Raw genomic sequence first — 12,813 nt, forward strand, 5'->3', positions numbered from 1 at the left:
TTCGCACATTGGAAAGCGGATGCTCTACCAATACGGTACCCCAGCGAGCCTAGGAGACCCTCGTTATTTTAAAGATACTTATTGAGCTCAATAACCACAACCAAAGATACGAGCATTGTAGTTGTCTCTTTTTTGACCATATTGATTGGTATAACCAACGTATTTTGTCCAAAAGAGGATGGTAACGCAATTACTTTAATTGAACAATGGGTATTCATATCTTTCTTTTGAAGAGACTAGTCCGCCCTTCAATACCTATATAGAATTTGGCATACGTAGGAAGGTTTTTCGATTATGAAATTGGTGACCTAGGTTACAATTTTGAGTCATCTTTTCACTTTCTTCTTTTCTAGTTCGCCGCGCTCAATTGGTTGGACCTCAAGTAGCTCAAAGCACCGTTTACGTAACTCTTAAACTTCAAAATGTCAAATCCACTACAGTGCCTGTCAAAGGGCCACAGCCTTGTTGGGAGCAAGATTTCATGTTGTAAGTTGATTTGGGCGAGGCCGAAACACGATTTGTTAATAAATGTCGAAAACTTGTTTCCAGTGATTTCAAGCCATTTCTTAAAGATTGAATTCTTTGAATTCTATGGGATTGAATATTGGAAGCATTTTTAGCTTATAACCGTGTCACCATACGATGTCCATGGGCGTGTGTGTGTTTGATTGGCATCATGTAAAGATACTTTCTTATTTAGATCTTCACCTCTTTCAGCGAACTCAACAACTTGGACACCGGCCTTTTGTTGGAGGTTTGGGACAAAGGCATGCTCTGGGATAAAGCCATTGGATACTACTGGGCTCCTCTTCATCATTTGCAATGTGCAAGGGTGGTAAGAAAAACATCGGAACGCGCACAATTTCGTATTGCTACTAAAAGATATCAATATACCGGTATTGGTGTTTCCGCAATTTCCCCTGAGGTAACGCTTCGACAAGATTTGGTTCAACCTTATTGAAATTTAAGATGGAATTTAAGACCAACTTTAAGGATGAGTGATTCATCGAAGAAGCAGTTCCTCTCGATAACAGACGAGCTTTTCCTCACGTTTCAGATTTCAAGAGTGTGAGTCGCATTTCGTTGAAAATTGTGAATGTTGAAATGTTGGAAAGTCAACAATAACCTTTAGAAGTTGATTTGATTTCGAAACCAAAAAAGCCAAAGCCAAATGGCCTTACGTAGATATTTCCATTCATTCCAAGCGGCCAAATACGACGGAATGGCCATAGTGTTGCATAGTTTTCTTACATCATAGAGATCGGGCTGAAAACGTCCAGTCTACCAGATTCTTTCCAATCTACATACAATAAAATCGATTGCAATCTCAACCCATGTGGATAATTTTGTTCCATCGCCCTTCGCTTTCTCGTTAAAAGCTCTTGCGTGAAATAATGCAAGTGATGTTTCCATTCTGATGTTGATGTCTTTGTTTGTTTGCTTGACATGAGCGTTGGACCAATTTTTTTTTCTTCTTCTTCTGTGACATTTATATAGGAGCCTGGTGGTATCTGGCTGCCTCTGGACTCTGAAGTGGTGGTGGAAAACGGACAAATACTATGCACGCGAAATCCAACGGGACACAGCCTTTTAGTAGATTATAGATTTGAAATGCCTTCCGGTAAGTGATTTGATCAAGAAATCAAGAAGATCGATTAAGCCTTGATTTCAAACCAAAGCGAATTTTCCTCCTTCCTCTTTTTGTTCAATGGATGTGAATTAGGCACGATTTTTTCCAATAATAAGCAGCCTAAATCTCATCTTTGAAGACAAACTAGGATGAGGCGCTTGAATCGCATCATTTTTTTAAATTCTGTTCGATTCTCGTCTAATTCTTACTTACAAGTGCCTGCACGTCATACTCATGATTTAGAATTACGTCCACCTCATTTTCGCAGACTTCGTAGACCGTATACGTGTAACATGGCAGTGGTGTGATGTTTTATAACAATCATTTCAGATTTTAGTTATGAAGATCCTACTGAGATCCAAAGAAAACTCGAGCACCTCAATCATATAATGAGTCAAGATTGGAACCCCAATGATCCAAACAGAAAAATGTTCCTCTCCCAATGTAAGTGATCTTTTCAAAGTTGGCGAGTTTTTGGGCGGGGCAGAATAATGGAAAGTAAAACGTTTCTACTGAGATTTCCTATACACGTGATTTTTGAGATCGTGTCTTAGATACATGTAAAAACTGTTGTGTCATCAATTCAAAATGACTAAGATTGCCCCCTCACAAATAGTGAAAGATCTGCACATGAAAAATAACTTTTTCCAACCATCCTAATCACGGCTCCTCCCTTTGAAACCCGTTCTGGGACTGATGAAGCTCAAAGCTTTTGCAAATAGGGATCATCTTTAAGTGGATTTTAGTTGCTACTAGATAGCACCGTTGGGGGGCACAAATTTGCTACAAATTTCTGAGCTCATGGTGCCGTGGTTTTTTCCTTCGAAGGCATTCTATTTCAAAAGTACCCCTACTCTCGCATTGATTGAATTGTCACGATTTCAACTACTAGACAACTAACTTTAAAATGACACAATTGAGTCTCCCCAGTACAACAATTGCGTGGAAAATAAAGAGCCCATTTTCATTTAATAGTTGAATTGTCACAGAGTTGAATATTTTTCTGTTATGCTCATTTTTCCATATGGAAAGATATACAGTGCTCTTACGTAATACTTCATGAAATTAGAAATAAATCTTTTGATAGGCCTTGTTTTGAGTCACTTTGTTTCAATCAAAAGTTGCAACACTTTTGATGGCAACCTTTTCTATCTTTAAAATCTATGTCTGGGCTTCTCTTGACAAGCTGAGCGGTTTTGTTCTTCTGGCACATAGTACGTACATGTGTCTAAAATAGGCTCTACTTCTTTTGTTTCATTCATTCCTTCAGATAGTAAGCCTCGTTTCTTAAACTGTACCACGGCTTTTGTTTTCAGCCGGGTTCTCGGAGGACAGTGATTACACCAGTGATATAAACTTCCCTATTAATTCCCAAATACCAAACGCAGCCACTTCTCAATACTTACAAGCTGCCAACAATCTCCAACCGCCCGTTCCAAGCACTCCACAAAAGTCCTTCGAAAGTTATGACTCCCAATATTTTGAAACCAGTCACGAGTACCCCCCCAATGGTGACTTGAACACACAACAAGCCTTCAATCCGCAAGAGCCATCATACATTCAATCTCAGGAAGTAAGACCACTTCACAGATATCCGTTTTATTTTTTCTGCTCTTATTGGCCAAGGACCTGAGTCACATTTGGACCAGGTCTGCTCGGCCACTTACATTGTGTGATCCCAATGGAGACCACAGATATGCATGGTCAAACAAGCCCCTCAGCTTTGGGTGACATTCTTCATGATTCATGAAAGAAATAATGAACCTTCATTTGTTCCAGTACTTCGACCCAGGTGGGACAGATATCCCAAGCCAAAGCCAAAGTGGCTATGTTATCAATCAGCAAGAAGACTGGAATCAAGCTTGTCCGGGGTAAGATCTGGTCCTGTTTAGTTGAAAGATTGTGTTCAAAATGGCCAATCCTGCGTAACAACGGCTCATCCTTCTTTAGGAACAATCCACACCAAATCAATAGCCTTCCTCAAGATCAGCCTTTCCAAGGGCAGCACCAACAGGCCCCACTAGTCCATGAGCAGTTGCACTCACACACCTTGGGGTTAATGTAAGTGTGACTCAAGTGAAAGTATATGCATGTAAATTATTATTAGTTAGTCACTTAGTTTGTTGCCAATCGCACCATTTACCTTGGACCTTTAATCATTTAGGAATGGGGAAGACGGGTATTGTGATCCAAACTATGACCAAGGAGGATGGTACACGGATGACGTGGGCGAATGGCAACAGGATCCTTATTACAATCAAACCAATGTTTCTGCGACTCAAGACCACTCTCTGATTCAGCAACCACAACTACAAAGTCAACAGGTAAAAGTGGTTTACTGAAATTTGAAGTGGAAAGTCTGTAGAGAGTACAGCAGGCCTTTCATACATTTCAGCCTGCCGAGACCCTGCATCACAATCCTCAAAATCAATCAGGTGCCAATATGACGCAACCCGTGGAGAGCAATAGCAGCGGGCCGTTTGGTTTCATGAAGAGCCTCTTGCCGTCTTCCGCGACATCAGCCACCACCAATCAAGTCAGCGAGCTGAACAAGAAAAATTCCATTGTCAATCAATCGCAACCTCAAAGCGACTATAATATTCCGTACGGAAATGATCAAGCCGATTATTCGTCGTATTATGAAAATGGTTGGTTTCAAGACGAATACGGTCAATGGTTTCAAGACCCAACGTACACTAAGAAACCTGAGGCTTCCAAAGGAGCTCCAACTATTGGCCAGTCGTCGTATATTGTCAATTCGAGTGATCCACACCAACAATACCCACAGCAACACCCCCCATCCACTCATCAACCAGCGTCCTCATCCTCGCCTTACGTCGTATCAGACAGCAACAAAAACGCCCACCAAGGCTCAGCGGTGGGCGGACACAAGAAGCCAGATAACTACGAGGAAGGATGGTATCAAGACGAATCAGGGGAATGGTTGAACGAGTTTGATTGGCATCAGGATGAAAACGGCGAGTGGTACTACGAAGATAGTTATGATTATGAGGCGGATGGATGGGTCCAAGATTCAAATGGGGAATGGATTCAAAACGCCCCGAGTGGTGCAAAAACTAACTTAAATGGATCCAAATCAATGTTCAAAAACATAACTGACCTCGGAGGAAATGTTTTCGGAGGCAAGTCCGCCCAGCAACTGCAAGAGGAGAAGGAAAAGAAGGCAGCTGAAGAGCAACGCCAAAAGACCCTTTTGGAGCAACAACTAAGGCAAAAAATCGCACTGGAACAACAACAAAAGGAAATCATGCAACAAAGAATTCAACTTGAAGCGGAAAAGCAGAAACAGAGACAGGCAGAGCACGAAAAATTGCAACAGGAGCACGAACGCCAGCGAAAAAAGCATTTGGAAGATGAAAGGAAACAACAGATGGAAAAGGAGAGATTGCGTCAAGAACAAATGCGTCAGCAGCAAGAGAAACAAAATATCATTCAATACCAGCAACACCAGGAAAAAATTCACCACCAACAAGAGCAAGAGCGATTGCGACTTCAGCAAGAGCAAGAAAGAATCCTAAAGCAACGCGAATTAGCGCAAGAGGCGCTCCAAAAGCAACAACAAGCACAACAAGAGGCTTTAAGAAAACATCACCAAAGGATCGAGCAAGAAAGACAAAGACAGCATCAACAACTCCAGAACGAGCTTCAGAGGCAAAAGCAACTGATCCAAGTGGAGCTTCTAAAAGAGAAACAACTTTTGGAACAAGAAAAGAAGAAGCAATTGGCCGAGCTCGAGCAAAAGAAGCTAGAAGACATTCAAGCGCAAAAACGAATAGCTGAAGAGCAAGCTGAGAAGACCAAATCTGACATCCTAGCTCAGAAGCTACTGGCTGACGAGGAGACCAAAAAGGCCAAAGATGATATTGAAAACCAGAAAAGGTTGGCCAAAGAGGAGAGCCGAAAAGCCCAAGAGGAAATTCATTTGCTTAGAAAAGCTGCCGAGGAGCAAGCCCAGAAGGCCAAGGATGAGCAATTAGCCCGAGATACGACATCATCAAAACCAACAAAAACAACAAACCTGCCTTTCATCGCCAGCTCGAGTAGTTTGGATGCCACCCAACCCCAAGACCCGATTTTTATGCATGAGTCAGAAGCTATGCTTCCCCACGTGACCTCGATGACCTCGGGGGCTGGGGACGAGAAACTGCCAACCCGTCCTGCTGATTATGACGATTACTGGTACGAGGATGAGGATGGATGTTGGCGGAATCAATACGACGACAACGACTACGAATATGAGACCGACGACGTTCAGCCTGAATTGATTGTTCCGGAGCCGGAAAACATCAAACCGATCATCAAGGAATCTGTCCAAACAGAGCCATCGCAGCAATCACTCAAGACTGAAGACAGACGGGGTAGTGAGGGCAAAAACCCATTCTCCTTTGGATCGTCGTACATTGTCACAGATAAGGATGTACAAAGAAAAGGCAGCACGCATAGCGCAGCTTCTCTCGAAAAAGAACCAGAAGACAGGTCGTCACAACGATTAAGCAATTCGAGCCCTTCCAATGACAGGCGAAATAGTTCGTCTAATAGCACCTTCAACAGGGTTCGATCCAAGCCTGAAATCGTGATACCACGCCCAAAGGAACTCCCATTGTCAGATAATCCAACCACAGCTGATTTGTCCCAAGTCACCTTTGACCATTTGAAGGCGAACCAAGAAGAGAGACTTCCCCCTCGACCAGCTGATTACGAGTATTATTGGTATCAGGACGACGACGGAAACTGGAGGAATGAATACGACGACGAAGGGTTCGTTTTTGCCGACTCTGAATATGACAACACCAAGGACGAAGACTTTTACACAGAAGAGGAGCTCCAGCAAGTCGAGCAAGAAATGAAAAGCAGTGTCCCAGATTATACTGACCTTCAGGAGCCAAGAGAGGAACGAGTGGAGCCCTGTGAGACAAAGACAGATGCTTCTGAAGCATATCTCGAAGTCCCCAATGTTGACATGGGTCCGATTCAAAGTGAAGATGAAAGTGAAGACTATGTCAATGGCCAGTATCAGCACAACATGGGTAAGAGCGATCCTCCACGGTCCCTGGAATACAATCAGACTGAGCTGGAGTTGGAATCACACTCGAAGGAGCGCTGGCAGTGGGCATTCCATCGAATCGTGCAGGTAAGAAAGACAGACAGAGAGAGAGAAACACACTCACACAACCATACACACCTCCATTTCGCTTGCACCCTTGAGATGTGATGGCGGTGTTACTTTATTTGAACGGAATCCATATCGGGTCGTCAAGGAGCCACGTTCCTCAGGAACCGGTTACCTCTATCGTTAAATTGAAATCATGGCCTACTTACTCAGTCTAATTGGGTGTACTACAACTTCCCTTCCTTCTTCTTGCTTCTTTTTTTTTTATTCATGTTCAAATTATGATGATGTGCTTTTCGTTTCGTGTCATGTATCGTACGAACATGAAGGCAAGGAGGCGGGTAGTCGGTCGGACTCCAATTATTGGTTCTACTTGGTAATACATGCACACCCGTTCTCTCTAAAAGATCACGCGCTTAATGCCCAAGGAAATGAAGGAAAACTTAACTGAACTCAACGCTGAAATGCCATTTGATGACAAACCGACCCCACGTCAATCGTTTCCCGACGAGATCCAAGCCTGGAACGGCAACACCCTGGATGCCACAGTGCAGTTCATGGACGAAGATTATCCAGAAGATCTCGATACCTCAACTGTACCAACCGTCGATCAGATATTGGATAAGCCAGCCAAGTCAGAGGCCCAATCTGGACAAGTTCCACCATTCGATAACTTTGAGCCAGAAATAGCGTCTCATGGCATTGAAGACGAGTTTCATGATGCCATTGAGCATCCAGGCGATGAGTATGTGGAAGAAGAACAATACGAGGGTGAGTATTATTATGAAGAGGAAGAAGAAGAATATTATGAACCAGAGGAATATTGGCAAGACGACACAGAACAGCAACCAGAACAACCAGAATCCTCAGTTCTTGAAGTACCGAGGTTTGACGAACCACCCCTACAGGAAAAGATAACACCGGAGGTTACTGTGGTTGTTGAGGATAACATGAAGCAAGTAGCAGATGAAGCCAGTAAAGCAGCAGCCGAAGCCGCAAATGTAGCTGCGGAGGCGTCGAAAAATTTGGCCAAAGGCTTGTCGAACTTTGGAGGTGGGTTAATGGGAGCTATGTCGAATAAAATAGAATCCAAACCCTCGACAGAGAACAAAAAATCCTCTGGACTGTTTGGTGGAGCAAGTCCGGCCAAGAAAGGATTTGGGGGGTTCGGTGGATTTGGATTCTCGTCCGCAAAGAAGGAAGAAACGTCCTCGGGAGGGTTTGGTTTGGGAGGATTTAACTTTGTTAGCCCAGTCAAAAGTGACCAGCCTTCGACCAGCCAAAAGAAATCTGACGGGTTTGGGTTTGGAAATATGCTATCAAATCTTGAGGGGGCTTTTGACGGGGCCACGAAACCTCCTCAAGAGGTCAACCAGCCAAAAGTGCCTCTATCATCGGCTGCAGACGATCAAAATCGCGAACAAATCGTGTCAAGTCAAGGCCAAGATCTCAAGGTTGACAACGCTTCAAGCCCGACGAAAAATTTGAACGGAAACCTTGAGCCTCTTGAAACCGAAGAGTATCCGGAAGACGATTATTATTATGACAATAATGACAATAATCTCAACGAAGAGTACGAAGATTACGGAGAGGAAGATTACTACTACGAAGAGGAAGAAGAACCACAGTGCGAGGAACATCACATCGAAGAGCCGGAACAGACGATGGAGCAGTCTAGCGAATTGGACACTGATTTACAAGAACAGATGAAGGAGAGAGATGTCGATAACTTTGAAACTGTCAACGAAGAAAAAGTTCCCTCCATCAATGCAGATGAATGTGTTAATGATAAAGAATACCCCCTTGTCAATGCACTTGATGTTAGCAATCATGCGGAGGAAGGCCTCTCTGTCAATCCACGTGAAGATGGTGATTTGGGGGAAATCTCCTCCAACATCCCGTTTGAAACGAATGCCAAGGATCAGTCCGATCAAAATGTTCCTCGTGATAACTACGACGAAGAAGAACCGCCTCCCCGGTCAAATGACCTTGGAGAACCTGGCGTTGGGGATGGTGCTCGGGACGATGTGGAGCTTGAGCAGAGTGAGGAGAAAGGTGCGGGGAACTTGGAGCAAATAGCGGAAGATGGCGATGTCCTACCTGAAGAGGCGATTGCTAAGCCCCGGACGGGCAAAATGACTGGAAGAGAGCGTTGGTGGTGGGCATACATGAAAGTGAGACAGGTAAAGCCAGGTTTTGATCCCTCCTTAGCGTCTACTCTTCTGCATTTCACACTGATAGCTCATCTTAAGTGCGTTGCTATTGCGTATGTATTCATAGACAACCTCTTTTTGAACGGAGCAGTTCTATTAGATCTCGACTATTCTTACTCCTATCATCTTTCTTATCATTATCATTGTGATTGTTGTTATTTCATTTTACTATCAACATTGTTATCATTGGAACAATGATTGCGACTATTCTTATCATCATTATCATTATTATCATTCGCTCTATCTACAACATCCATTTTGTCATGAATCCGTATTATCGTATTACATTGCGTGATTTTAGAAATTCCGTGACGGGACTAAGGTTTAACTAACACGGCTTGAGATTTTGTAATCCTGCCATCCAAGTTCAATATGCTCCAACTGTTAGAAAACAGAATGTCACTCGTTCATGCTGCCGCATTTATTGTAGTCCTTTGCTGTACCGTATGTACGTAGTATTGCCAAGTAACCCGTTCTCTTTTGTTACGATTTTTTACCGCGTATTTGTCCTAAACAATGACTTCCCCGAAATGTGGTTTTTTACTACGTCTGGCTCACACACTTCCGAATCCCAGACCCTCTTTGAGACAAATAGTATGGGCATTGGCGGAAATGGCAACTTACGTAGGTTATGCAACAGCAGCCACTTCTTGCCAGACGAGTACCACAACTACCTAGTTGCACTCACCTAACCTCCTCTTTCCAGTTCATTCGGAATCTAGCCCCTTTGTGAACGAAAATCGATAAGCTTCTTTTCAACCAGTCGTAGCTAGAGACCAATCTTAATAGTGATTGCCTCGTACTAAATATTTGACGTCGCTTCCCTTTGGTCACCCTACCGGACAAGATTGATTGCCCTTGGATGATGGGATGAAAGGGGAAGGAGTGAGTACGCGTACATCGTTTGGTCGTAAAGTCACCTTGAAACTGACCACTGTATCAAGGTTTTAAGCTAGAGACTTTAGGGTCTCTACTTCAACCGAGTTTTTAGTTCTAATTACAAAGTAAGTGCTAGAGCGTGGGCAAGGCTTTTCCAAACAAACGTCGTAATCGCAAGCCTGATGTAGCTGAACAATGCAAGCAAGACCCAGCCTTCAATACCATCATGTTAATCAAGGCCATAAACGGTGCTTGATTGAACATGAACAATCACTCTCAACATGTTTCAAGGCATATTGACGATCCATAGATTATGATGAACTTGACGAAAAGAACCCAAAGACCATCCGTCATCAGTTTTATCATCCACCGTCATTCGCCAACTCTCGGGGAGTTCCGAGATTCTAGAATGCCCAAGCTCTTGGTCGAACTGTAATGATTTCGTAGGATGCGTAGGGCAATCAATGTTTGTGCAACCGTCCCGAGACCAATGGGTTAAGTAAGGCGCAATTTTTAGCAAACAAAAAAATCATCATCCAATTTGCATGAACCGTCATTGTCGATGAGCAGTATCGAAACTGTTCTCATCGCTTGCTTACTTCAACGGTTTAAATTGGAAAGCCCCTCGATGCGATAAGTAAGCCCATATTGCTCAAAATGACCGCTGGACAGATGTCTGTAATCGTTTCATTTTGTAATTATAACAATGAAGGTTGCTCTTGAAACAACTCAACAAGGATTTGAACATTGTCACGGCGTACATTCCAATGAACATACTTTTCTACCTAGGCTACATAATAAATGCCGCAATTTCGAGTATTGAAGATGGCAAACGTGAATTTGAAACGTATCCCAGTCAAATGACCAGTGCGGTTTTTTCGAACAATCAGTATTTGATCACGGTGAACAACAACTCCAAAGTTCAACCTTTTCCTTATATTGTCGCCCTATCCATGTGACAGTTATCAACTCTGCTTTTCTTTTCCCAAATCAAGATGAACTGGTTCTTTAAACAAGGCTACCCACCCGAATTGATAGATGAGTTTATGGCAGAACAAGACATTTATGAAGATCAGTATTACGAAGATGGCGGCTACTATGATGAGAATGGCGATTGGATAGACTGTGTGGCTGGTTACGAAGACCAAGAGATTGGTGAAGACGATTACGGTTTCAATGACGGCCAGGAACTCGATCCCAACGCTTTGGAGGAAGTTATCCCAACAGAAATTGGCGGGGAGAATGAAGAAGATGAGGAAATGGTACCCTCACCGCCACCTCAATCAGAGCCTCAGCCACCTGCTCCAGGCGGACTAGCCACCAAAATGAACGGCAATGCTCCCAAAGCGGCCAACGATGTTATTGATAAGGATCTGAAAGCCGCTCAAGATGCGGCCAAAGCGGCTGGTGACGCAGCTAAGAATCTGATCGGTGGGATTGGTGGATCGTTGTTGGGTGGATTCTCAGGAGGGAAGAAATCGGGCGGATTCGGCTTAGGGAGCTTTTTAGGAGCGCCCAACGTTCCAAAGCCTTCAAAGGTTCCAGACTCCAAACAGAGTGTCAAAATTCAGCCCAAAGATCCCGTTCCACAACCAAAAGTCGACAATTCCTCTCCTCTACCGACCAATGAAATCAAAGGAGAGGTAAGTGAACCTGCTAAAGATAAAGGTCCAGCACCTGCTGAAGTGGTCAAGGTCGAAGAAACGGAAGAAGAGGTCGATTGGGACAAGACCATTGAAGAGCCAGCAACCAAGTCAGACAATCAGCTAGGAACGAGGCCTGGGGAAAACGAGCATGAGCACGTTCCACAAGAAGACGAAAGTGGTGTTGAAATGGCATTCCGGGAAGCCAAGCCGTCGAGTGACGAAAATCCGCCAGTAGACATTGCTCAGGAACAAGTACCAGTGGAAGTGCTCGACGCTGAGGCCGAAAAAGTGGTCGAAAACATCAAGACCGCCGATTCGGATGGGGAAAAGGGGACACCCGATGGCAAGCAAGTGGCGTTTGCCGAGGATGGTCGGCCCAAATTTGTCAAACATATCAACAAAACGCGAACAATGTCTGGTCGTCAAAAGTGGGATTGGGCTTTTGAAAAGATCATCCAGGTAAGGTGCTGGAAGGCACATTCCAACCTCAAGCAATGCACGAAGATCACGCTAATCTGCACCAAATGCCCCAAGTTGGTCCTAATCGTACGTAGAATATTACCAATCCACCTGCAAACTGGACATTGCCTCATTTTCCTATCCCGTAGAGTTTGTTTCTCGATCTCTGATTTCTGCTTTCCAGGCTCGCTCTGGATCTGAGTCATTCTAGATAGAGACTGTTCACACTGTAGTTTTGTATGCCTTCCATTCGTATTACCACTCGTATTCGTGTGACGATCAAACCAAACGTTCAATTGTATGAACAGAGATGGTAGATTCCGCTGTGTGACGTTTTCAAGCATGCTTTGGGCACCTTCTAGTCGCAGATCAAATCTATTGATATAGGCTTTCTTGGGATAACAACAGCATTCCGATATATAGGTCAATGAGGGGCGATATATATGTACATGTACGTACACGGGTAAATGTGTATTGATAGGGCACTCATCATATATCAACGATGCGATGCTTTCATGGGCCCTGAAGAGACAAACATTTACTTTCTTCTCATAGCAATGTGGACTTTCCAATTATACGACTCTGAATATGTTTGGAGGCCGTTTGAGTTGACTCAGAGGCCTATTTTTCGATCTTGCACCGTTTTCATTATCTGTCGAACGATATGATGCACCCAGCACTAACTTCATACAAGCAAAAATTATGGTGTCGTCTTACTGTCAACATTTTCATTTCCTCTTCATCAATTTGCATCCTCCATAACCAAGTGTTGTGTACCAAGTATTGACCTGACACTTAATTGCATGATTGCTTACTTTCTCAAGCACCTCTGAAAGCTTGCGTTAACCATTGATG

General features: G+C 43.7%; 1 protein-coding gene across 1 annotated transcript in view; it reads left to right on the plus strand.

Moving 5' to 3' along the window:
* The window catches only part of LOC131879576 (uncharacterized), a 47,888-nt gene that overhangs the window by 9,922 nt on the left and 25,153 nt on the right, over nucleotides 1–12,813 (plus strand). Inside the window, exons 3-13 of the mRNA XM_059225934.1 lie at nucleotides 354–486; nucleotides 718–835; nucleotides 1,498–1,621; nucleotides 1,961–2,074; nucleotides 2,947–3,203; nucleotides 3,410–3,501; nucleotides 3,581–3,691; nucleotides 3,795–3,954; nucleotides 4,026–6,782; nucleotides 7,169–8,944; nucleotides 10,849–11,958. Of these exons, the coding sequence (XP_059081917.1) occupies nucleotides 354–486; nucleotides 718–835; nucleotides 1,498–1,621; nucleotides 1,961–2,074; nucleotides 2,947–3,203; nucleotides 3,410–3,501; nucleotides 3,581–3,691; nucleotides 3,795–3,954; nucleotides 4,026–6,782; nucleotides 7,169–8,944; nucleotides 10,849–11,958 (6,752 nt within the window). The remainder of the gene's footprint in view (nucleotides 1–353; nucleotides 487–717; nucleotides 836–1,497; nucleotides 1,622–1,960; nucleotides 2,075–2,946; nucleotides 3,204–3,409; nucleotides 3,502–3,580; nucleotides 3,692–3,794; nucleotides 3,955–4,025; nucleotides 6,783–7,168; nucleotides 8,945–10,848; nucleotides 11,959–12,813) is intronic.

The sequence above is a fragment of the Tigriopus californicus genome, chromosome 4 (genome assembly GCF_007210705.1).
Source record: "Tigriopus californicus strain San Diego chromosome 4, Tcal_SD_v2.1, whole genome shotgun sequence".
In the NCBI taxonomy this organism is placed as follows: Eukaryota; Metazoa; Arthropoda; class Copepoda; order Harpacticoida; family Harpacticidae; genus Tigriopus; species Tigriopus californicus.